A 27,101-nucleotide genomic window follows, 5' to 3' on the forward strand; every position below is an offset into this window, starting at 1 on the left:
AACGCCAATTTTATGGACTTGTACCGAACCCGACTTGAACCGAAATTGACCCAAACCCATTTTAACCCGTCAAAACCCGAATTTAACCCAACTTGTTACTAACCATACCTGAATTCAACCTGACTCGTTTCTATTCCAACCCGAATTTAACTCAACCTGTTACAAACCCGACCCGAAATCAACCCGACTTGTTATTGACCTGACCCAAATTCAACCCTACTTGTTATTGACCTGACACAAATTTTTACCATACCTATTATTTACCCAACCCGATCTGTAACTAACTCGACTCGAAATTAACACGACTTGTTATTGACCCGACCTAAATTCAACCCAAATTGTTCCTGACCCGATTTCAAATCACCTTAAATGCAATTTAGACTACCTTATTATTGTTTATCAAAGCATTTTCTCTTGGGAGGGTCAGTCAGTGCAGGCCAACAAAATAAAGGAGCATCATCCTCAAATTTAAGAGTTAAATATAGTATATATTTGTTGTATTGTCAAAGGAGATAATTATCTTCATAAATCATAGACTATAGTTCCCTCGTATATTGTCATATATATTATAGTCAAAGGAAATAATTAGATTGCTAAAAATGATAATTATATATTTATAATTAGTTGAACCCGAATATGACCTGACTTGGAAATGACCCGACCAGATTGTAACCTGCAAATTATTGACTTGAAAATAATCCGACTTGAATCCGAGAATGACCCGACTTGGAAATACCCCAAGATTATAACCCGCAAATTATTGACTTGAACCGAATCCGACTTGAACCTGAGACCGACTTGAAAATGACCCGACCTGATTATAATCCGCAAATTATTGACTTGAACGAAACCCGACTTAAACCCGAGAATGACCCGACCTGATTCTAACCCGCAAATTATGACTTGAACCGAACCCGAGAATTACCCTAACCCGTTATAACCCGTGAAAACCCGAATTAAACCCGACTTATTGTTCACCCGATCCGAATGTAACCCGACCTGTTATTAACCCGACCTAAACCCGACCCAAACCCAATAAGAAGTATGACCCGATGTGACCCGACTCAAGCATGACTCAACCCAAACCCGACCCGCATAGGTTATGGAATTAGTCTGAATTGACCCAACCCGAGTTAACCCGACCCACTCTTACCTGACCCAAACCCGACTCGTTTACCCGAATTGACAGCTCTACTAAGAAGTAAGAATACATACAAATTTCCTCAATCCAGCAATTCTAGATGCATAAATAATTAACCATACATAAACCTGTTACACAATCCAAATATAAAACATACTCCATAAAATATCTCAAATTTGTGCTTATTTAACTTATTCCAACTATTGTTTCAAAAAAAAAAAAAAAAACTTATTCCAACAATTGATGATCTTAACTCTTAAGTTTGTATTCATCTGCCCTCAGCTAGTATCAAAATTCTGAGAAATCATAATTAGCCATTTATATCATTTCGCACGAGGATACGAGATGGATAAAACTTCAAAAATGCATATTCTCCTCAATGACAAAATGTCCTTATTCTTTAGTTATCTTTTGAAAAACTTTTTGAACTCTTTTTCTATTGACTCAAAATCTTTTTTCCTGTCATATTCATGAGATTTGAAGTACGGTGTAGTAGTTAAAAAGGCTAAAAGGTTCACTACATCAGTTATCTGATTATATCCGTAGTATTTACTTAAATTTTTGGTGCTAGTCACAGAAATGAGTGCTTAGAATCGTGTCCGCTTTAATGGTTGTTTTCTTAGCACAGGCATATCTTATTGTTTCTGATTGAAATTACTAGTAGGTAGTAAGGTACGCTTTAAGTCGGGTGCTCGAATTTCCAAAGTCAATGTGTATGATAGAGGTCTGTTGCAGCTCTTTGGTTGTCTTAACTTTCAGACTCAAATATGAACCAACATCAACTACTTTTTAAATTTAACAAAATGGCTCCTTTGCTATTTATTTCTCTGTTTACATACTCTATTGATTGATATTTCAAATCTAGAAAAAAAAAAGACTAGAAATGACCCGATTCAAATCAAAAGATTCAACCTGATGTAGGCAATTCATTTCCCACCAGATGCATGAGAATGCCACTTTGTAGGATGATGGTTTTTACACTGCTGTACTGGTAAGACTTGCCATATCGACATGTCGTGGGTGCCAAACAAACTGGAAGTAACCTGAGTGAGCAGTTCCATCAGCGCGTAGAAATTTCTAATGAGCTCTACCAATCACAAATGTGCAAAAACTTGATATTAGCTCATTTGTGAATTATCAAAAGTATGCTATAATTTCAAAATAGTGCTGCCTTTTGGAATGGATTGGTGTCAAGTTGCAGCTTGGATGGGTGCAGAATCCTAACAGTTGATATAAGTAGATAGAAACTTACACTGACCATAATTAAATTAACTCCTTATCTTGTAAGTATTTGCAAGGAGTATTACAGGTTATTGAATGGTATATTCTTCTAAAATCTACAGTATGTGCTATTTTTTCCTCCGATCACCCCCAAATAGTGGGCGTCAACAAAATGAGAGATCTAACACGAAAACAGACTTTGAGACTACTAGCAAAAATAAGATTGTTTAAAGTTGATAAGGATTCAGCTAACTAACTAAGCTGCTATCTCCTTTGGTGAGGGTGGTACATCTTTTGCTGGGTGAGGTAAGTCCTTTGGTGGGTGAGAATTTTTCCTCCGCAAGAGGTCACCAAATCTCCTTAGCAACGCTTTCCTCTTCCCTTGTGACGCCCTATCCATCTCCATATCATCAAACTGTGCATCCTCGTCGAAGTTATCAAAAACCAGATTTTCTTCACTACTGCCAGATGATGTTGTTTGCCGATGGTAGTCCTTCACCGGGGATCCTACCAGGTCGAATATGGAACCACCAAGGGCATCATCCTCATCTGTGTCCTCATCAATGTCCTTGCTTGACTTGCATGCTATACCAGGAATCGAAGGCCAGAACTGGTTGAGATCAAAACTGAATGTACTACTCAATCTTCTGCCTTCTTTTGCATCCTTCTCTGTGTTCTCTGCTGCAGTTTCTTTCTTTGCCACTTTTCTCTGCTCTTTGTTCTCCTTTTCCTTTTTCTGATCTTTGTTTTCTTTCTCCTTCTTCTGCTCTTTGTTCTCCTTCTCGAGTTTTGCAATTTCTTTTTTAGATCCTGAAATAATTACCCGTTTCAATTCTTTAATAGTGTCATTTGACTCGGCCTCATTGATTCGAAGGCGCTCAGTTTCCTGAGCAAGGGTAATAAGGGCTTTATCCTTCTCAACAAGGGCATCCTTGAGGTAAGAGTTCTCAGCTCTAGCTAGACTAGAAGCCTCTTTAGCCACATTAGCTTCACTCAGAGCTTGCTTAAGTATATCTCTCAAATTCTTATTCTCTTCCTTTGATTTTTCGTTCATCCCTTCAGCTTCTCTAAGCAACTTAGCCAGTTTATTGCATTCCTCTTGGGCAGTATTTTTCTCATCATCAGTCGTCTTTATACAGTTTACAAATTGGATTTCTCTGTCATTCCAGGCCAAAAGAGACTCCTCTGCCTCTAATCTTAACCTGTCAACTGTATTTTTCAGCATATCATTCTCTTTCTTCGAGGCTTTCAAAAGAGCTTCATATGCCTCTTCAGTGCTCTTCACCATTTTTTTTAAATTGGCTGCTTCCTCATTCATTGCTTCTAGCTGCTGCTCTGTAGATGTGAGCTTTTCCTTGGCCTGGTTGGATTCGATAGCAACTTCTTTTAAAGCCACTGCAAGGTCATCCATGGCCTTCTTACTATTGTCTTCTGCTTCCACGGCCAGCTTCAGCTCATTCTTTAGAATATCAATCTCATCCAACAAAGTTTTCGTCTCCACAGATGCAGTTTCATACCTCCCATAGCCACGAAAGGCATTTTCTTTGTGCACCGAAACCTCATTTTTAAGCCTCTCTATCTCTTTCCCTGCCTCTTTATCTTTCCTTTGTCTTTCCTCTTCCAACTCCTGAATTTTCTCTAGAAGTGAAGTAACTTGAAGCTTTGATTCTTCTAGCAAGACATTGGACTGCTCAATCTGGCTTGTTTGTGCAGCAACCGACTCAGACAGCTTTTCTTCTGAATCCTTCCTTCTGCCTACTTCAACCACTAACTCATCCACCTTCTTTCTGCTATCGGATAATGAGGCCTCTGCCTGAGCGAGAGAGGATTTAAAACTGATTGTCTCTTCTTTCACCGTCTGTAGTGAAGCTTCCGTCTCAATCAACTTAAATTCCAATTGCTTCAGCTTATCAACCTCAGATCTCAGGGACTTTATGGTTTTATCCTTTATCTGTAAATCCCTGTTTGCTTCTCTAAGGGCTTCCTTCAGATTGTTTATATCTGCATTTTCCATCTGCATCTTGATTTCTCTCATCTCGTTAAACGCGTGATCTCTCTCCCTCTCCGTTATCCTTGATCGAGCCTTCACCTCGTTGAGCTCTTCTTGGATGTCATCATAGCTTATCATTTGCTCCTGCATCTCTGAACCGCTGACAAATATTTTCTTTGAAAGGATTGCATGAGAATCAGCATCCTCCTAAAACTCAAGATAATATAAATCAAACTCAAAAAGAAACAAGAAAACAAATTAATATGCCATGCAGTTGAACAATACCTGAGAAGATTGACCACCTTTGAGTTTCTGACAAGTTTTGGATAAAATTCCAACAAAAAAAGGTTCAGAATTTTATTTATTTCCCCTTTATTAAAATTAAAAATTTATTCAAAAAGTCGATATCAAGTATCTTGACCTGCTAAAAATAATAGGGGAAATGTAATACCAGTAATGAAAAGTAAACCAATAACCCCAAAAGATTTGATTAGAATGAGTAAAGCCTGAGAAATGAACAAACTCCAGCCCTACCCAGAATTTTATTTTTTTTTTTAATTTTTTTTTTTTTTTAATTTTTTTAATTTTTTTGGTTTTTTTTTTTTTCCTCGTTGAGAGGAGAACAAGATCAGTCAAAAGAGGAGGACAGAGAAAAATGGGACATATATTTAACAGGGTCATTATCTTAAATTTAGGCAAAGTCTATGGTAATGTGAATCTTCCATATTTAGAAAACAAGTGTGAGGGCAGAGAAGAAGCCTAAGAATACTTTGAATGTGGAACACTGCTAACCCAAGAATGAGATCTCTTACTTGTGGCCATTCAATATATTTTCCAAACTTGGAGGCTTTCCTTTCCTAAAAAACCACTGCCTCGAGATTATTACCAATTTAGCGCGATACTAATACATAGGAATAATGACCATAGTCATTGCTCTCAAATGAATGCAATAAATTTGAAATAATGAGGGAAATCACTAGAGATAACATGAGATAAAAGGGACTCGTGTCAACTGTCGAGATGGTTGGTGATTCGCATCTGGTCATAGCCATACATACAGATAGAAAATACATATAAATCAGATTGTATTATTTTGACAGACATTAGATTAGAAACCAATGTAAAATGCAAATTTGAATATTTTGATCAAATAAAGAAAATTCCACTGTTTGAAAGGTTCAAATCAGCTCATATGACCAATGTAGTCTGTTTGCCGTTGGTGATGTCATGAGCTGCTTATCCCTTTTTACTAGTATTGACATTCACAATAAAATAAAATAAAAAATAATACTCCTAAATTTATCCTTGATTGATAAAAGCATGATTATAAGCAGCAGCCAAACTTCTAAATGTTTAATTCGGGACCTTCATGAAACTGTCAAAGAATATCACCCATATATGCATTATAAATTTCAAAAACGCTATTCAGCTTTGACCAGGAAGAATTGCTTACCTGATAACAACTCAGGAATCATGAGCATCAACTTCATACTCTATAGAGCTCCGCTACAGCACTAATAAAATATGGATCCAAATGTGACGATTTACTGAGAAGTCTAATTTTGCCCTCAATGTTCGAAAATGGAAGCCTTCAAGAAGAATAGAAGCTCAGAGAATTATTATTATTGACATTCCTGCCACAACACATTTTCTTTTAAAATCTCTAAATGTAGTCTTCCTGCAGATCAACCATTTTGCCCGAGCTACCGACATATTGAAACCATTTAGGATTCAAAATTTTATGACCAACAAATCCCGGAAAAGAAGAGTAATACACCCCCTTCCCTACATTTGCAGTTTTTAATCTCATATTTTAAACCATGTAGAGTTGAGCAGAGAAAACCTGATAGAAATGTTGTTGTATACAGTATTTTTTTTCCCTAATGGTCACAGAAGAACCTGAACCTCTGGAACAATCACTTCAAACTATTAATGTACCAGGTTCCAATTTGTTATCATCTGGTGACAAGAAAAGTGGTTCATAGAAGACTCCATGATTGGTACTCCAAATATCCATTAACCTTGCCATACACATGTCGAACACGTTATCTGAAAACTCAAATTGATACAGATACCTGGAAATGACAACACATCCAAGTCTGATACTTCTAACAAGTCCAGCATATTTGAAGGGTCCGAGTGTCAGAAATTCCTGCACAACCTATTTAACATTCTACCCATAATGTTGAGTTGGCTAGGGGTCCCAGCAATAGAGTATCAGCTAACATCAAGGTAATTCCCCCGTGGATGCAACAATGATTTCTCTACATCAAAACATTAAATCCTCAAAACTTGTCCTTTAGTTGCAGGCTTGCAGCGATTGCATGATCCAGCTTCTGATATCAGCTCTGGAGATCCCACTCTATGTTGCAATGTGCATCTAGAATTTCTTATCAATACATTCCAGAACTCCCATGAATGCGCCACCTTTTATCAAACCATCAATGAACAACCTTGAGTTATGAGCCAAAACAGGTCAGTTCTGAAACCAAGTCTGTAACATCTTCAGCAGTTTTAACATGTAAGCTGATGTGCTTTAGAGCTGTACATATTTTATCAATCTCTGGGTGACTTACAGCCCCACCCACAAAAATGTGCACTTTATTACCAATTTCTGTCCAGCTATATGCACTCGATTTCTTAATACCCTGCTCTTTCATGGAACGCCTTACCTTAGTAACCTCCTTCCACATACCACGTCTAGCATAGATATTTGATAACATCACATAAGCCCCAGAATTGTTAGGATCCAATTCCAGTATTTTCGTTGCAGCTAACTCCCCGAGTTCTACATTCGAGTAAACATGACAGGCTGCAAGAAGAGCTCCCCAAACACCAGAATTGCCTTCAAATGGCATTTCTTGAATAATTTTGTAGGCCTTTTCTAATTTGCCCCCTCTACATAATATATCAACCAAACAAGCATAATGCTCAGAGCTGGGAGACATTTTACAGTCCTTAACCATTGAATCAAACCACGACATACTATCCTTCACCTTACCAGTGTGACCACAAGCAGACAACATACTAAGAAAAGTTATTCCATTAGGAGTAAAACCCTTTGCACACATCTCATTGAAGAGTCTACAAGCTTTATCATAGAGACCATGTTGCGCAAAACCAGCAAGAATGGTGTTCCATGAAACAACATCCAGGCTGTGAATTTCTGTAAAAGCCAACTCTGAATCCACAACACCGCCACACTTACTGTACATTGACAATAAGGCATTGCAAACAGATAGGTTTGACCCATATCCATACTTTACAACAAGCGAGTGAACTCGCCTGCCTTCTTGTAAGGATGTCAGAGAGGAGCAAGCAGTCAGAACAGAAACAAATGTTCCCTTGTCTGGTTGAAAATCCAGTCTCAGCATCTCTGAAAATAATTTCAGAGCATCCTCTCCAAATTCATTTTGAGTATAACCTGTAGAACAAATAATCAGTTCTACAGACAGTAACTCGATGCGCCATAAAATTCACTTGTCTTATTGTCTATTATTAAGATGCCTACAATAATAAGATATCTAGTATCAGCAGGTAGTAGAAATCCAGGCTGTCTATAATCTATAAATAGGACAAATTGAGCATTTAAAGCAAAAATCCTAACAAACTACCAAGATTGTATACCTGTGATCAGAGCATTCCAAGCAACATTATCCTTCTGCCTAAGCTGATCAAACAAATTCCTGGCATCCTCCACATTCCCCTCTTTACAGTAACCAGTTATCATCGCAGTAGTTGCAACAACAGTCTTATTTGGCATCTGATCAAACAACTCTCTCGCTTCTGTAAACATTGCATTTTCTACATACCCACTAATCATCACAGTCCAAGTTACACCATTCTTCTGAGGAACCTGATCAAACAAAGCCCTTGCTTCATTCATCATTCCTTCTTGAAGATACACATCAATCATAGCAGTGCAAGAGACAACATTCTTCTGTGGCATCTCCCTAAAAAGCCGAACCGCCTCCTCAACTCTACCATACTTAACAAAACCTGATAACATTGCATTCCATGAAGCCACATTTCTCTTGGGCATCATATGAAAATACTCAAACCCCTCATCAATCAAATCATTCTCAATACAACCTGCTATCATAGAATTCCAAGATACCACATTTTTTTCTGGCATTGACTCAAAAAGTGTTTTGGATTCATGGAAAAATCCATTTTTCCAATACCCAGTAAGGAGAGAATTCCAAGTGACAACATCTCTCTTAGGCATTTTATCAAACAGTTGGCGGGCAGCCTCAATGTTGCCTGCTCGTGAAAGAGCAGAGATCTTGGCGTTGCAATTAGAGACATGGTTAGTTGAGTAGAGGCTATATTGGTGCAGAATATGGCGAAGATGGAGAAAACCAGCTGAATTAAGCAGTGAACTGCGATTGTACGAAAATGGCAGAAAACAAACATTTTTCATAGTATATGGTAAAAACAAAGACGGGTTGAGAAAGTTGAAGAAAGAGCGCAGTTTATATACCTTTGTTGGGTAAGTAAAGAAGCTACCTGAGACAATTGTCAACTTTCAATTGCTAATTTCGCGGGCTTTAATGGCTGATCACTTGATGGGATCATTAGTTCATTACATTCATTTTATAGGGTGTTAAGACTGTTAGTGTTACACTGTGTTATACATGTATTCATTTTATAGGGTGTTGCTGTACGTGTTAAGAGTACTAAATGCCGCGATACAATGACTGTTTTACCCCTCTGCTCTCCCCAATTTCACTAGCACGGAGTATTTACTCTAAAAGACACTACTAAAATAAGGTGAATTAAACAATAAACGTAGCCTTAGTAAGGCAGGTAGTAGCAGGACTAGCAGCAGCAGGTAAATCTCGTATTCTCGTTGCACAGATAAGTTTTGATTACTATACTAAAAACTATTACACAAAAGGTATTAACTTAAACCAGCCATATTTCCTACTATACTAAAAACTATTACACAAAAGGTATTAGCTTAAACAGCCATATCAATCAATTACATTATACTAAAGGCGAAACTTAGAGAACACTTGGCATAATATTATAAAAAGTTTTCCCTCCAAAATCACTTACTAAAAAAAATTATTGTAATTAAATTATGACTTTTAGTTTGTATAATAAAATCTAAAATAAATGTCCTTAAATATCAAATTGCCAATTATAACTATTACATATTTAATTAATTTCTTTCACAATATTTCATTTTTACTACAAAGTCTATTTATAATAATAATATTTATAACCATTATTTTTGGTAAAATTTATTGTCACTAGAATTATTTAACAACCGTGCATTGCACGGGGTTTAATCTAGTTTCCTACTATACTAAAAATTATTACACAAAAGGTATTAGCTTAAACCAGCCATATTTCCTACCCAAGCCCCCAAATGATGACCTCCACGGCTCTACTCTCCCAACTCTATCATTTTCACAGTTTCACCCAAACACTACGTTGAGCCACCAGGACTACCCGCAAGCACTACATCATTTATAACTATCCACGACCAGCCACCACCTGACCACCACAAATTTATTCTTTCACCGCTATCTCCTCACTTCACCCACCATCATACCCACTCACAGCCAACGCAACTCAAGGTCTACAGTAACAGCCTCCGCCATGGAGATCGTTGCCACCATGGTCGGAAAGGAAAAACAAGCCCACACCCTTGTTGAAAATATCCTAATAACATATCTCAAGTCCACCTAACAAATAATGAGATGTCAATCTTACGGAGTGAAAAAAGCATCGATGGATCCTGATAGTATAATGGAAGCAGATGCAGTCCGTGCAGATACCAAATAGCTAGTAGAGAAATTATAACATTGAAATGCAGATACCACACCATAGCTCCAGTGGGCACTTCCAAGTTGAAAATTATAAAACTAATTCAATTGACAGGGGCAGCCTGGGAGTATAAGGAGCACCGTGCATATGATAAGAAGACATAAATAGGTAACAAGGGGAATGGGTCGAGGTGATAGCAGGTTAGCAAAAATAATAACTAAAAACAGTACAAAAGGAAAAAGCACCCACGCTTATCTTTTACATCTCTCCCTAAGGCGCGAATGCATTATCCATTGCTTCATGTATTGGAAAGTGGAGACAGGAATCAAGTACAAAACTTGAACATAAAAGGATAGAAAAGAGGCACCTTAAATCTTAACACCAAAGCATATATGGACATAATAAAGTTTAACATGTTTTAACTTCAAGAACCTGGTTAACAAATTTTATCAATAACGTAAAAAGATCACAACAAAAAATCAACATAAGAAAACAATAACATAAAGGTCTGAATATATATCAACTACATTAGATGAATGTTTCCACACAAAATCAGTGTGACACCAACAAAAACAGAAATTAAATACCAAATATACCAAAGTTTGAGTTCCTTGCTCTCAAAACACACCACCCATCATCACTTTTAACTACATCATTCACCAGAAAACCCCTTCTTCCCCAAACAAAAAACAACCCCTATTTAAGTCCTGCATTAAGCCTAACCAAGAACATCAAACTAATACTATTATAGTAGTAAAAGCAACAAACGATAAGACAAGCTCAATTGCTTAAGCACGTTCACCCCTGATCCTGCGGGCAAGCTGAATGTCCTTAGGCATAATAGTAACACGCTTGGCGTGGATGGCACACAGGTTAGTGTCCTCGAAAAGACCAACAAGGTAAGCCTCAGCAGCTTCCTGAAGAGCCAATACAGCATGAGACTGGAAACGGAGATCAGTCTTAAAGTCCTGGGCAATCTCACGGACCAACCTCTGGAATGGCAACTTCCTGATCAAAAGCTCAGTACTCTTCTGGTACTTCCTGATCTCACGAAGAGCCACAGTTCCGGGACGGTAACGGTGAGGCTTCTTCACTCCTCCGGTGGTTGGGGCAGACTTACGAGCAGCCTATCAACACAATATAACAATCAGATTGACAATTGAATTGCAGATTTGTGTACAGTTTATCAAAACATCAACTCAAATAAGAGAGACAGAGATTGATCAATCAAATACCTTGGTAGCAAGTTGCTTCCTGGGAGCCTTTCCTCCAGTACTCTTACGAGCAGTTTGCTTGGTACGGGCCATATCTAGAATAATCAGATATATAATTAGCAAACGTAAATAGATCAAATCAACAATGTCAAACAAATTAAATAATGCATAATAGCCAAAACAGCTTCGATGAATATTAAACCCTAATTTCAATCGAATCCTTAAAGAGAATTTCAAATATTTCACCAAATTCAAAACCTTATGACAAAAACGAAAGCCTAATTTTCAAATTTTTAGAGCGAACGAAAAATTTGAAGATCCAATAACCAATTCAAACGACATACAATAGTATCTCAGATGAAAATATAGCTTTAAAACAATTGAAAGCTTTAAATCACAATTTATGATTTATTTGAAGTACATAACAAGACAATCAAGAACAAAAACACGTGAACATCTCAAAAAATTAACAAAAAACTACATAAATTAATCGAAATTGTATAAACCTAGATGTCAGAACCTTAATTATGATTTCAGCAGCAAATTAATACAATACGCAAACTGAAATTATCATGAATTGTAACAAACTAAATATCAAAACCCTATTTATGATTTCTACAGCAAATTAACTCAACACGCAAGCTAAAATTATCATGAATTGTAACAAACTAGATATCAAAACCCTAATTATGATTTCTACAGAAATTAATTTAATACGCAAGCTAAACCATGAAGACGAAACCTCGAATATTCAAATCACAACATAATAAACAAATCAAAGCAAATTAATCAAAAACATTAATTCAAGACAGATTAAAGAAGATCAGAGAGAAGAAATTTACCTCAATGAAACTCCTTAGCTAGATAACTTTGACGATTTCTTCTCTTTCTCTCTCCTCTTTCTCTCTCTACAATGTGAAGAATAGCAGAAATTTGAAAAGGTAGGTGGTAAAGGGGTTTATATAAGGTGAAGGGGGTAAGCAAATGATAAGAGAATCGGACGGCTGATATTGGTGATCCGTGTGCTTTTACAGTTGTATGATCTAACGGTGGGTAATAGCGAAGGTTGTGTTTTCTCTAATGAAGTGGACGGTTGTGATTTGATGTAAGGGTTTGCTTCGGATTGGGGGTTTGTTTGTAGGTTTCCTATTGGTTGACATATTCTAACTAACACGTTTTGTAGGGTTTTAAAAAAAATTAAAAAATAAAAAAAATAATTGGGATATTGATTGTGATGTAAAGTGACGCATATACCCTTGCATAATGAAGCTCAATTAACTAGATTATCTATAGTCTAAAAAAAATATTATCTGTATTTACTTGTATGGAGAGGATTGGAGGGCCTCTAGCCTCTAGGGATGGGCATGGCCTTATGGAGCAATTACTATATGTAGATTGTTGAGTAGTCAAAAGTATGCCCGACTTAGAGCTAGTTTCGATTTACAGAAAATAACTGAATTTAATGAGACTGGATTGAATTGAATTGAAATATATGAGAGAAGAAATTAGGAATTGAACTGAAATTAAGTTGAACAAAATAAGTCCTTAATTAACCGTCTTGTACCAACAATGACCTAAATCAAAGGGTTGAACCGAAATGCTAGTAAAGCTAAATACGATAAGTTCATTTCTCCCTTACTACTCAAAAAAATAAATTTGGTGGTTAAACTATAGTTAAATTCGTGCATCACATTAACCTATTAGTTTAAGAAATATTCCAATCCAAATTACTAATTCAGTTTTTGATTAGGGGATTTTTATCCACCAATCACCGTCTGACAAGTGGACCAACCAGGTTCCGCCACGTGTCTTTCACGTAGGTCAATGGGAGCCTGCCACGTGTCAATTACAGATTCGTCCTCTGCGGACCAATTGAGACACGCCACGTGTCCACCCGTGCCAAATGGGAAAACCGGCCAACAAGGCCCAATCCTGTTTAGAGGCCCAGTCATCCCTAGGTTTACCCCAAACCTAGAGATTGGCACGCTTCTCAGGACTATAAATACTTAATTAATCCTCATTAAAGAAAAAAGAGCAATTAATTACTCTCACCTAGAGAAGTCTGAACACATTGATCACTCCTCCCCTAGAGGAACCAGATCTTCCCCCTTTAATTTCCGCACTTATTACTCCTCAAACAAGTACTAACTTGACCGTTGGAGGCGGAGCTCCCAGGAGTCTCCGTTATTTTGCAGGTACAGGCGTCCGGTTCCAGTCTCGGTGTTGTAACTCTCCCGCAGGACATCAGAAAACCCCGAAACAGTTTTGACTTTTTTTTTTTTTTTAATACGGTAAGATAAGGGGGTGCCCATCCAATCACAAGAGGGATGGAGGTGAGGATCAAACTTTGGTCATACCGAGGAAGATGGAGGGACTAACCATCCCTCCACTCCTTGATCCTCTCGTTTTTTTTTTCCCTCTCAATATTGATTGAATTGAACTTTACTTTCAACCCTATTTACGGACAATTATATTTCTAATAACCCTTGTCAGATACTCTAGGCAAGTCAATATTGTTCTTATTATTATTATCATGAAATTTATTATTTCGTATTTAATTTCAATTCAATCTAGTTAACAAATTCTGGTCCAAAAGAATGGGGCTTTAATTCTTAAACTACTTTCAATGGGTGTCCATTTCTAAATGAACTTCATTAATAGAATTAGTGATGTTGATGTTCAACACAACCAAGTGTTTGACAATGTCGTGGTTAAGATAATTTTTTATGGTGGTCCAAATTTATAATTTTAACAATTCTTTGTCAATGTTAAGTGTAGAACTGTAGGACCTTGTATGATTATACCAACAATTTTCCAATGTGCGATAAATCTACATTTATTTGTAGATGACATGACTTTTTATTAATTAATTCATTAATTTCAAAAAATATACTCCCTTCGTCCCCTAATATAGTTTTTATTTGTGTTTTTTCACGGTATCAATCAATTAACCTATACTAAAAGCGAACCTAAAGTGACACTTGTCACGATGTTATAAAAAAATTTCCCACCTTTTTATCTTTCTTTTTTTTTTTTGCCAAATTTTAATAACTTCCATTTTATAACCTACCATAATACTTATTTCCATTTTGACAACACATTTAATCCAATCATACTCAATTTAAATTTTTTTTATTATTTTTTAACTTATATTTTATATACTATAAATCTTTTAGTTACAAATATACTAACATAGTTTAAAATTAAGGTATTGACATATATCATCATCCAAGATTATCATAATATTATTATAATTTTTTTTTCCTCCGACTTAAAATTTATTTTAATTAAAAATAGGAATAATAATTTTGGTATGATACTTTGTATAAATCTTACAAATATACATAACGTTTATAAGAACAACTGAACAAAATCATTTTATTATATTATGCTCCTCCGTTTTTTATAAGTTATGGTTGAATTTGCGCATTTGTTGCGACACAACTTTGACCATCAATATCTTTAATTAGAGACTATTATTTTGTTACAAATATTTTTTTTAGATAAATTTGTTGAATTAACACCATTCTTTATAAATTTTATTGTAAAGTTTAATTATGACTGTGCATGACACGAGATTTAACCTAGTATATTTTAACATAAAGTCGTCTAAGTCAAAGCGATAAGCTACCAAGCATACTTAAATTTCAAATGAAGATAAACCTCCCGTGAAAAAAAAAAATTAATAAAATAAAATAAATCTTCATCTTTTTCTTCCCTTCGGAGTTTTTCACATCAGTCATCCCCTCTCTCACTTTACTTCATTTGAAGCGCGCACTCTAAATTCTCCATTGAAGCGGCTTTTTATAGTTCATCGAAGAAGCAGATTATGAGGTAATATGTTTTTATCAATCATCGAATTTCAATTTCTCAATCTAGGGTTTAGTATCACTTATCGTTAATTTAATTGTCTGCGTAATCAATTTAGGGTTCTTCGCCGCCGCACCGCTACTCGCCGGAGTCGCCGCCGCACCGCCTCGCCGGCTGCTTCATCCGCATACACACACACTCGGCGTTCTTCGACTCTTTTTGCTGCCAGGTAAGTTTGTTTTTAAGTTTTTAAATTTGTAAATTATACCCAAATTATTGAATTGTTGGGTTGAGTACTTGAATTTGTGATTAATTGAGTTAATTATGTAATATAATCTAGTCAATTAGTGTGTGTTCTATTGTTTTTTGAAATTGTTGATAATTTATCAATTTAGGGAGTTAGGGTTTCTGATTTTTTAGGAATTGAATTGCTGCTTTTTTTTTTTTTTTTTTTTTTTAGGAATTGAAATTGTTTCCTGTAAATTGATAATTTGATATTATAAATTGTTTCCTGTAAATTGATATTATAGATTGACAGTAAAATTGATTAATTGATGATTTCATATTAGAACTTAGGGTTTCTGTTTTTTTTTTTTGTTTTTTTTTGGAATTGATTAGTTTGGATAATTGCATATGTGGATTGTAAATTGAAGCATTTGTGGTTTTCTTAATCTAATTGTTAATATAACTTAATTTTCAGAATGAAAAGGAAAAAAATGTGTGATATCACAAGTTTCTTTGGTCCGAAAAATGCATTATGTTTTCTTAATCTAATTGTTAATATAACTTAATATTAGGTTTTTTTTTTAAATATTCTTGCATTAATTATTGATTAGTAGTCGGTGGTGACCTAGCACCTGAAAAATCCTGGATCCGCCACTGAATGTAACAGATCACATGAGCCACAGATACCATTTGGATGTCAGGGGGTTCGAGGCAAGGTCAGCAAATCCTAACCTAAGTTGGTAGGCTGATTCTGGTGTTGTCAGATGAATAAGATGCACAGCTTCTGTGGCACATCCTCTGGCTTCTGAAGAGAAGTTTCGTACAGAGTATCCGTCGACTTGTCCATTGTTCCATAGATGTAGTCATAGAATGGCATGAAGAGTGAGTAGTTTGTTCGAAAGTAAGTGTGATTAAGTAAGTGTGATGCAGAGAATGAAACCTATAACCACAGAAAAAACTATAATCAAACTGATGCAATTAATAGAAATAAGGGTGAGGCGATTGATAAAAGTAAAATGACATAAAAATAATTATTAGCCTAAATAGTATGCTTTCGAGAAGTTGCTCACACTAACATGAAAATTTGAGAAACAAAAAATCAAATTATATTCGCACAGTCAAAAGAGAGGAACCCTAAATTTGACTTCACGAAACTTAAAAACTGACCAAATTGAAGGGCAAAGAAAGCCTCAATTCAAGAAATAACGATATTGAAATATAGAGGAGAAGAAAAACCAAAAAAAAATAGAGGATTTACCATTAAATAGCTTCAAACAATCGACCGTAAGCCTTCTCCTCCTCTTGTACCTGTTCGATTCTGATTATTACTACACAATCCTTCCCCCAGTTCCACCCTCTATCTCTCTCTAAGCTCATCTCCATAATAAAGATGCTACCTTTAGTGCAGTTCTATAATCCCCAAATATCCACCCCTATATTTCTCAATTCTGAAATCATCCAAATCCATCTTTACCCCACAACCATCACTCTATTTGCAACTAACACCCACCAATAATATCGGATTTTCCTGCAATAATTAGCAATATATAATTGGGGAAAAAATAACAATATAAAAAATTGACAAAAATTAGGAATCAACAAAATTATGAAACTGAAATTACCTAAAAATATGAGTTTGAAGCTCTTGACAAACCCAGAAACAATGCTATTGAAGCTTAGACTGTCAATTTTTGAAAACAAATTTCTTTTTACTATTCTTTCTCATAGTTTTTAGTTTTGTTAATATTATAAAGTCAATTCCCACTATCTCCCCTCCTAATCTCTCCTTTTATCACTTCCTTCTTGTCTTGAATCCTCTCTTAGATTGACATGATTTTGAAATATTGTACGAATTAGTTCATATTTTGATCTATACAAAACCATAACAGAGCAATGGAAGCATTTATTTCAAAAGATACTTGTGCTTCTAGCATTATTCTAGCAAATAACAGACAGTTCAAACGGGGCTAACATAAAGCACAATAAAGAGGCTACCAGATTAAAAAGATACCAGAGCCATGAAGAACGGGGTTTTGAATTTATACCTGTATTCATAAGTAGCATCGATGCACTCTCAGAGCACTAAATCTGATCCATTTTGCTTCGTTAACTTTTATTGAAATCCTGACACACAAAACAATTTACCAACACAATTTTCATCAAATTTAAATCATAATCACACAAATAGGAGAACTAAAAATAATTTATGAATTGTGACACTATTCACAGCAATAAACCAGCAATGCCCTTGATCAAGAGACAGGATTTTCCTCAGTGAGTGAGTTTTCTTCACTTGATGTAATATAATGTTCGGTTTCTTTGTTTAAGAAAATAATGTGGAAGTATAGTATAATCTTGGGATCCAATTCTATACATGTCACAAACCCAATCTTGGTATACAATGTGGAATTATTATATGAGCTGCATCCTCTCCTCCCCCTCCTCCCTCTCTCTTCATTTGCTCCATTTTCCTCTCTCTTTCTCACATTAGTTTTTAATGGATTGTATTTTTTAGATCTCTTTGTACTTGATTGTAGTAGAGTCAAATTATACTCTATTTATTTATCCTTCGCAACCTATGCATAGTCACTTTTTTTTCCCTAATCACTCATAAATTGTTATAAATTTTAGCAAGTCTCCTTCTACTTGCTCACCTCCCTCCCTCCACTCTATCTCTCAACTTTCCTCCCTCCCTCTCCCTTCCATATTACTCACCTATCAACCTCTGCCTCCTCCTCTCTAATTCTTCTTTTCTCAATGCTAATTTTATGATTTTGCAAAATTTGGGACTTCTCTTCCTGCCCCCCTTTTTCTCTTGTAGTTTTCTTCCCTCTCCTGTTCAGTTTCATAGCAAAAGCATTAGATTGTATCAATGCTTCTACAAAAATAGATCGAGTTCAAACACATTCCAGCCAAAGATAAATGCTACTCTGTGCTTAAGCTCACCGAAACTAATACCGTGGCATCTCAATAGAGAAAGAGGTCCTCTAAACATTAATGATTCCTTAGGTATCAGATTCTATTACCAAGAATGCCTCTAGATCATATGAAAAGTGACATGCAACGTACGAGCAAAGAAAAAAAAAATAACACCAGAAAAAACAGAACTCAAACTCAAATTAAACCATCAAAATCAATTAGTATCATTCAATACCTTCTCTCCACGAATAACAACCCCATTTTAATAACCATGTACTTAACTCCACTAAGGTGCAACCCAGTCGGTGCAAGGGTACCGGGCTCCTCGAAACCCTTCACAACAGCAGCTATTTCATCTGGATTAAACTGTAATTCCATGGTACACAAACCACATCAATATCATGACCAAGTCCCATTACATCAGAGAACATAAACATATAATAAGAGAAACAAAGTGAAAAAGTAAGCTTTATTTGACTACATTGAGTACAAATTTATGCTACAAACTAACAATGTTGTTCTTGATTTCACATCTGTACAAGGTTGATTTTTACCAGTAAACTGAAACAACAAGACTTGTTACAATTCAAGACCCGAAAAATTCAATGCCAGAAAATCAGTGTTATACTATTGCGGTATTGCCAAATTTGGAAAAGTATCAGTCTGTCTTTGGATATCTGCTGACTCATTCATACCCCTGCTTTCAACCAGCAGAAATTTAAAAATCAATGCTATGCTGTTAAATAGGAAAATTGATGGTATAAATTCAGGGGCAATAACAGTCAGCCAAAGAGCCCTAGAAAATCAAGCCGAGGACCAAAATGTTCAAAAAATGCTATGTGGACCAGCTCACTACCTGAAAATTGACCCGACCAGTTAAGCTCAATCATATTGATCAGCTGGACCACTTCAGGTAGAAATCCTCCAAGGAGATGCAACTCTGAGAAGTGAGAAGCCTAAACCATGTTGTACCAACTACTCCTTGTTAATTCTGAAAAGATGAGATATTGGGATACTAATCTATACCAAGAGCTTGCAGAAACATAAGAAGATAGCCTGCTGCTTACATTTGCTCCTGTACAACAACTATAGTTATATAGCAGTAGATATGGAATATAGATTTGATCCGTAGATGATAAATAGATTTCCCTTTTGTTCTGTTAATTCGGTACCCTCAAAAAATTGAGGCACATTTAATTGTGAATATAAGAGTGCTGGAAGAACAATTACCAACTACAAATTCCACAAATATATCATAAAGGTTTGGTTTAATGAGTGGAAAGTGGGTAAAGTTCTAGCAATTTTAGTATAGTAGACTGTAATCCCAAACTTAACATCAATTAGTTGGAAACCAGGCAAGTCCAGTTGCTATAATACAAGTCTTGTCACATAATAAGTGGTCAGTTAAGATGTTAAATGCCATACATTAAGTCATTAATAACTAATTATTGAACCAATTAACATCAATCAATTCTAGTGGTGGCCGACATTATATATGAGGACTCAGAAGTATACGCAAGATTCATAAAAATAATGATTTATTTTTTGAAAGGATGTTCATTTATGTAATTACCCATGCATTCATCAATCATATAACAATTCCTCCACCCTGCTTATCACACAATTCCATCCCAAATATTTAAATTTTATTAACACAAAATCAAACCAACAATAATTCCTTGATCCAAGCAATTAACAAACACCTAAACAAAACCTAAACCACTATTAAATCAAATGAACAAAACTGAAAACAAAATCAAAGCAAACCCATCAAAGTTATCATCAAAACAATATAATCAATAAAAGGGTTCACATTTAACGATTAAAGGTGAAAGCAGAAACAAGAATTAGAAATGAAAAACCCAAAATCTGGGAAATGAGAAATATATGTATACCTTGACGACCTCGAAAGAGGAAATTGAAAGAGGAAGATGAGGCATAATAGCAGGCGGGGGTGCCATCATCATCGTCATCATCAATATATCTAACAGAGAAACTCCCGAATTTAATTTTGTAAAATTGAACTGAAACCTGAAATTTGAACATTAATCAATAAAAATCCCCAAAATTACCCACGCATAAACCGCATTTTTTTTACAATAAAATTCACAAATTCAACCCAAAAATTCGAAAATTTACAATCGATAAAGAACGAAAAAAGTCATATGAAACAATTAATTGATTCACAAATGAGATGCAAAAAGCGAGCAGGAAATCAAAAGTAAAAATTGAGATCAAAATTTTACAAGAAATAACAATTCGATAATTTAGGGAAAATCAATGAACTCACCTTGAGGAGAGAGAAGAACCGAAACAAAAAACTGAGGAGAGAGAGATTGAAAAGTGATCAGAGAGAGGAAAAGTGTGAGAAAAAGTATAATTTTTCTAAAAAAAAATTAAAAAAAAAAGAAAAGCAAAAAAGACATAAAAGGGCAAAGTGTAGGCAAATTTCAAGGGTAAGATCGGGTGCACACTATTCATAAGGGAAAAGCAAAAAGTAGAAATTTTCATACCCAATTTGACTTTTAAGGGTTATAGATTTCACTAACAAAGACGCGAGTTTTACTTCAGCTTATCCCTCTTTCTGGCTCCTTCCTTCCTTCTTATACTGGGGTGGTGAGCCACACCCAACTCTTTTTCCCCCTTTTTCTCTCTCCTCCTCTCTAAACCCGTCTCTTTCTTCATCCTACGTTTATTCCCAGGATAGCCTTTTATCCTATCTCCTTAATTTCTGTTTATTGTTTCGTTTTTTTTTTGTATTATCCCTGATTATATTCAAAATCATATCTTTATAATGTGATTAGTTTGTTTTAAGATCTGTTTTTTATGGTTTGTAATTGAATGATCTGGGTTTTTGTTGAATTCTTGTATGTTTATATGCCCATTCGTTTTTAAGGGTTTGTTGAATTTCTGGGATTTTCGTTTGGTGGGTGGGTATTAGATATTTTTTTATTATTTGAGCAAAAATTGATTGATTTCGTATGATATACAGTTGATTTGATGTCCGGGTTTTTGTTAAATTTTAGGATTTCGTGCAAAAAGTAATCTTTAGGGATGGAAAATGGGGTGGGAGCTGTTCATGGGCCTAACGATTCTGGGTTTTTGTTAAATTTTAATTATTGTTCCTTTTTATATTGCACTATATATGATCATTTTCTAATAATGGGTTCATATTTGTATGTGTAAATGTTTATTAATGGTTTAAAAATTAGATCTCTTATTACACAGGATAATTGTATAAGAAAGTAGAAGACATTGATGTATATATGATCTTTGTTACCAAGGGAAACTCAAAGAAGCCGCTAATTCACTCAGCATTTTATCCAGAAAAGGCATACGATTAGACTCAAAAACTTTAATATTGATTTTAGGACAGTGCGCAAAAACTAGGTCGCGCAAAGAAGGAAGATGGGTGCATGTTCATATGATGGCTACTGGTATGAAACGTCCCAGTACTATAGTATTGAATTATCTGATGCGCATGTACTTTGAATGTGGTGATCACATTGATGGTCGCAAGGTGTTTGATAAAATGCTTGTGAGAAATGTTTACAGTTGGAATAATGCCCTTTCTGGGTATGCTAAGTTAGGTATGTTAGATGCTGCTAGGAGGATTTTTAACAAGATGACTGAAAGGGATGTCGTGTCGTGGAATACGATGGTGATTGGGTATGCGCAACAAGGGAAATATGGTGAGGCTATGAGGTTTTATAAGGAGTTTAGAAGGGAGTCTATTGGGTATAATGAGTTTAGTTTTGCCGGTGTTTTGACCATTGGGATCAAGCTGAAGGATGTAGCGTTAACCAGGCAAGCACATTGTCAAGTTTTGGTTGTTGGGTTTCTTCCTAATTTGGTTCTTTCGAGCTCGATTGTAGATGCTTATGCTAAATGTGGATTGATGAGTGATGCAAGGAGATTGTTTGATGAGATGCAGGTTAGGGATATTCCAGCTTGGACTGTATTGATTTCAGGGTATTGTAAGTTGGGTGATATGAAATCAGCCCGAAAATTGTTTAAGGCGATGCCTGCAAAGAATCCTGTTTCGTGGACTGCTATGGTTTCTGGCTATGCTCGGAATAACTTTGGACATGCTGCTCTGAAGTTGTTTCACAAAATGATGATCTCTCGCATTAGACCTAATCAGTTCACTTTCAGTAGCGCGCTTAATGCTTGTGCTATCCTTGCTTCATTGAAGCACGGTAAGCAAATCCATGCTTATATGATACGAACTTGTTTTAGACCTAATACCGTGGTTGTCAGCTCTATCATTGATATGTATTCTAAATGTGGAAGCCTAAAGCTTAGCCAGCAAGTTTTTCGCCTCATGGGTATTAAGGAAGATGTTATGTCATGGAACCCCATGATAGGTGCCCTGGCACAACATGGTTATGGCGAGGAGGCAATCAAAGCGTTTGATGAGATGATTCTTTATGGCGTAAGACCAAATAGAGTAACTCTTGTAGTCATTCTCAGTGCATGTAGTCAATCGGGTCTTGTAGATCAGGGGCTTGCTATCTTCGAGTCCATGACGGATGATCATGAAATTTCTCCTGACACGGAGCATTATGCATGCCTAGTTGACCTTTTGGGTAGAGCTGGACGCTTTGATGAGCTGATGAAACAATTGGAAAAGATGCCATGTAAAGATGATAGGATATGGAATTCCCTGATTGGTGTCTGTCGAATTCAGGAGAATGTTGAGCTAGGAAAGCGAGCAGCAGAACACCTTATCAAACAAGACCCACATTCTTATGCCCCATATTTATTGCTTTCAAGCATACATGCTGCATCTGGGGAGTGGGAGAGGGTGGAATGGATGAGGCAGCTCATGGATCAAAGATGTGCCAAAAAAGAGCAAGCTAGTAGTTGGGTTGAAACTAACAACAAGGTTCATCCTCTTAGTGCACGATAGTTTATAGTTCCATGTTAGAACCAATTTTGGCTTCAGCTATAATTTTCATCTGTTGCAAGATAAGGTATAGTAGAACTATACTTGTATTTTAGAATACAGCTTGCGTTTTTATATTTTTTATTTATTTTTGACAACGACGAATACAACTTGCATATATCTTGAATACTTGTGTTTCACTGTAATCAGGGTTGCATATGATCCAGGTTTAACCCGATTTGTTAAAATTTTAATGGATAAATTTGTTCTTCATTGAATTCTTGAGCTGACTGATATCATCTATGATATTTAATTGAACATGATTTATGTTCTAATGTCCTACCACATCCAACTGCTAGTCAAAAATTTTGGGTCTAATCATAGTTGGTGCACCAACTAACGCAGGGAAAGACAAAGATAGTCATAAATAATGGTATGAAAGTATGATAAAGAAACTTATGCCTATATTTGAATCAACGTTACAAGGTACGAGGTACGATTCGAAACGCGGTACAGAAACGGATACATGGTACGTTACCATGTATGAATCCGGTACGATGGGTACGATGTGTTTAAAAATCTAATGCTGTACTTTTTAGTGAAATAACGTTTACTCTTCATTATGTTTAAAAAAAAAGTTTAAATTCTAAATTAATTGTCATCTATCCAATTATTTTATATTAGTATAATAATGTAACAATTTAAATTTAAATGGAAAATTAAAAGTAGTGGAATTTTAAAAAATGAAAAAGAAAATTGAAATCCCCTAAATCATCACGTGACTTTCTTTAGTGGGGTCAAAAAGTCAAGAAATAAATAAAAGATGAAAATAAAAGAAACCACAAAATGTGGACAGCTGTCCCACCCAACTCCCCCTCTACCTACCCTAGTAGCCTTGTCCCTTCTCTCTCTCTTTGAAGTCTGCAACAGGCTTAACAATGGAGTCTTCACAAAATCACGGCCGAGTTTTTACACGTTCCAAGCTACGAATTGGGTTAAGGCTGGCCCAGCCCACATGAAGATGGTTTAATTTAAACACCATTTCAAATTGGTGCTTCTTTCGAAACAATGGTGATTTCAGATATAATTAAAGAGTCACAAATTTACCGGAAAATTAACTCCGGCGAAGATGGTGGAAAGCTCCGTCGCCGGCGAAGAGATCCCGAAATCTGGGTCAAAGTGTTATTTTGGAGGGACTTTTAATTCTGTGTCCATGTGTTTAGAGCTTGGACTGTTTTGACTCAAAGGTATGGGCTAATGTTTCATTATTTTGGATTCATATCTTAAGGCCCAAAATATGAACTTGAGTAATATTTTACAAGTAAATAAGGCTGGCCCAGCCCACATGAAGATGGTTTAATTTAGAAACCTCAACATTTGGCCAATTGGGTTAAGACTTTTTCACTGTTAATTTTAAAAAGGGTTTTAAGGCCCTGAGTATTAACTAAGCCTTTAAAATTATTTTCTAAAGTAACATTAATTTAGGAATACATGTCAAAATCACTCGTTGGACCGTGTAATTAATGTATAATTTAATTTAATATTTTTGGTTTTTGTTATTTTATCCAACACCCTCATAGCGTTTTACCATAAAATTATAATGGTGTTGCATTAAGATAACTTGAAGTTGGAAGAGAAGCTTTAACCATTTGAGATATCCCTCACCCTCTAATTCTCTGCTTATTTCTTTAATTTGTATGATAATCGCTACCTTACAATGTACCTAGACCTTAGGAATACTTGGTGAATAAGCCCTTCACTTGATTCTTTCTCTTAAGACTAGACTCTTAGTATCACAATAATTCTCTCTTAAGACTAGACTCTTATCACAATAATATCATATATTCTCAAAATATCATATTAATATACGGTCATTCATTTTTATTTTATTTTTTTACGGTAATATACATTCATTCTTGTAACCAATATACTTCCTCCGTTTTTAGTTGCATCACTTCGCCAATTGCGGACTCTTAAACAATTTTTTGAGATCGGTGAAAGAGATAGATAGATTTTAAAGGAGAGAAATATATGAAGTTTATAAACTAAAAAGGATAACGATGCAACTAATTTAAAACTTCCGTTTTAAAAAATAATGCAACAAAAAAGAAAAAAAAGCGGACAAAGTATATCTTCACCACGCACTAGTCCACCACCCCCCACAATATTTAGATAGAAGAATGGAATATACTTCTAATAAAGTATATAAATCTCATGCTTCCAAGTTAATCATGAAAAAAAGATGTTTATTAATAAAGGCTCATAAATCATTCATTCTTCAATTTCTAGGTCACATGGCATATACAAAGCTTCCCAAGTGGGTTAGGGAGGTCCATAAGAGAAACCAATATCAAATTAATTATTAGTTGCCAAGCGCAAGAAACAAGCAAAAGCTAGCCAACGCAAGGAAATAATTCCTCTTCAAGACTTTGTTTGAATTATTTCTAGCTAGTGACCTCTAAATTGTGGTCCATGTAATTTTGTTTCTTACCCTACATAACCCACATATATTGATATTACTATCACAAATGTGCACGTGAGAGACCATATAAAACAGCTATGTTACCTCATTATGAAGTATATCAAGAAAATATAATCTTTTCTTACGTCTCCAAAAGCATCTATTTTCACTTATATCAACATTAAGTCATCAACAAGCATCAAAATTCTTAATTAGCCAACTTGTTTTGTTAGAAAGATAAGATAAAATTGAATGTTTACAAGTACAACTTTACTAATTTTGATGAACTATTAAGTCAATATAGAATTACAACAATCACAACTAGTGTATTACCACCCCATACAAATAATATGATAATAATGATAAAAAATCATTGTGTGAGACGATAAATATAAAGGAAAATCTATAGTAGCTGTCTAGTTGATTGAGTTTCTCCTTATTACCTGCAAAATGAACCCCGAGCCCCGGGGCGGAGCCTCTGACGCCCAAGTTAGTAGCCAAATAATGCTTGAGAGGAGTTTAGGAGAGAGAGTGGAGGAGTATGGTCATCTTAGATGATAAGAGTGACCTCTTTACCTTTGGCCACTTGAGGGGTATATGTAGTTATGGGCAATTATGGGCCATATTAGTGCATTTGGCTGAATTAGAGCCTCTAAGGCCTTTTTACGCCCTTTGGGCTTATAAGGATAGAATTACCCTAGATTAAAATGGGTATGACCATTTTAGTACCCAAACACAAGGAATTCAAAAGTTTATAGTTTTGTACTAGTGAATTTCATGTAACATAAACGGAGAGGATTAGTGAGTGATATTGAGATTTGAGGATTTGATGTGATATGGTTAACAAAAATTGAGAATTGTATAATTAACGAAAATTCGTCAATGTCAACCTTGTTTGGTTTAAAAGCATCCTAATTAGTAATTCCTTGTGTTTTCCAATGATAGAAAGATCATTTTGATCCAATTCTAATCCACCAAGGCCCAAGGGCACCAACGACATAAGCATGTACCAAGTAATACGAGTATTGTTATTGTTTCAAATTGATGTTCTTAATTTTCTTAAAAGGTTTTTTTAAGAGCGATGATCCGACTTAAAATTTGTCACTTTTGCTATATTTGTATCCCCAATTTATCCTCAAATAATTTTATCCTCTAATGTCACTTATACTTCCTTTTTCACAAGATTGTTACTAGCTTACCATCCTTGTATTATGAGAGAATGTATATAACAGATGTTTGTTTTTCTAGGTTATACAGAGAATAAAATTTGCATTCATTTCTCCGTCGATCATAAATAGCTAGAAATATGATTAGGTGGAGTAGTATTCGATAGGACTCTAATTTTTATTTGTCCTATTGTTTTAATATGAAAGGCAAGTACTTCCTAACTCCTAAGTATCATATTACATTATTGCCCCATAACGGCCATATCCTTTAATTCATATTTTTAAGAA

General features: G+C 35.4%; 4 protein-coding genes across 4 annotated transcripts; 1 reads left to right on the forward strand and 3 right to left on the reverse strand.

Moving 5' to 3' along the window:
* Positions 1-2,189: 2,189 nt before the first annotated feature.
* On the reverse strand, positions 2,190-6,805 carry LOC110723470 (putative WEB family protein At1g65010, chloroplastic). The gene is made up of 2 exons (XM_021902828.1): positions 4,638-6,805; positions 2,190-4,559 (listed from the first exon to the last, which is right to left on the reverse strand). Exon 2 carries the CDS (start codon positions 4,500-4,502, stop codon positions 2,619-2,621), a length of 1,884 nt encoding a protein of 627 aa, XP_021758520.1. The 5' UTR covers positions 4,503-4,559; positions 4,638-6,805; the 3' UTR covers positions 2,190-2,618.
* On the reverse strand, positions 6,786-9,190 carry LOC110723477 (pentatricopeptide repeat-containing protein At4g02750-like). The gene is made up of 2 exons (XM_021902835.1): positions 7,980-9,190; positions 6,786-7,776 (listed from the first exon to the last, which is right to left on the reverse strand). Exons 1-2 carry the CDS (start codon positions 8,773-8,775, stop codon positions 6,812-6,814), a joined length of 1,761 nt encoding a protein of 586 aa, XP_021758527.1. The 5' UTR covers positions 8,776-9,190; the 3' UTR covers positions 6,786-6,811.
* Positions 9,191-10,615: 1,425 nt separating this feature from the next.
* Positions 10,616-12,302, reverse strand: LOC110723485 (histone H3.3). Its single transcript, XM_021902844.1, has 3 exons — positions 12,187-12,302; positions 11,366-11,439; positions 10,616-11,257 (listed from the first exon to the last, which is right to left on the reverse strand). Exons 2-3 carry the CDS (start codon positions 11,435-11,437, stop codon positions 10,919-10,921), a joined length of 411 nt encoding a protein of 136 aa, XP_021758536.1. The 5' UTR covers positions 11,438-11,439; positions 12,187-12,302; the 3' UTR covers positions 10,616-10,918.
* A 9,258-nt stretch (positions 12,303-21,560) lies between these two features.
* Positions 21,561-23,464, forward strand: LOC110687191 (pentatricopeptide repeat-containing protein At2g21090-like; the record flags this gene model as incomplete). Its single annotated transcript, XM_021863838.1, has 1 exon — positions 21,561-23,464. A coding segment is annotated over one exon (1,650 nt), but the record flags the coding sequence as incomplete, so codon positions are not given.
* Positions 23,465-27,101: the final 3,637 nt, after the last annotated feature.

This window comes from Chenopodium quinoa, unplaced genomic scaffold (genome assembly GCF_001683475.1).
Source record: "Chenopodium quinoa cultivar QQ74 unplaced genomic scaffold, ASM168347v1, whole genome shotgun sequence".
Lineage (NCBI taxonomy): Eukaryota > Viridiplantae > Streptophyta > Magnoliopsida > Caryophyllales > Amaranthaceae > Chenopodium > Chenopodium quinoa.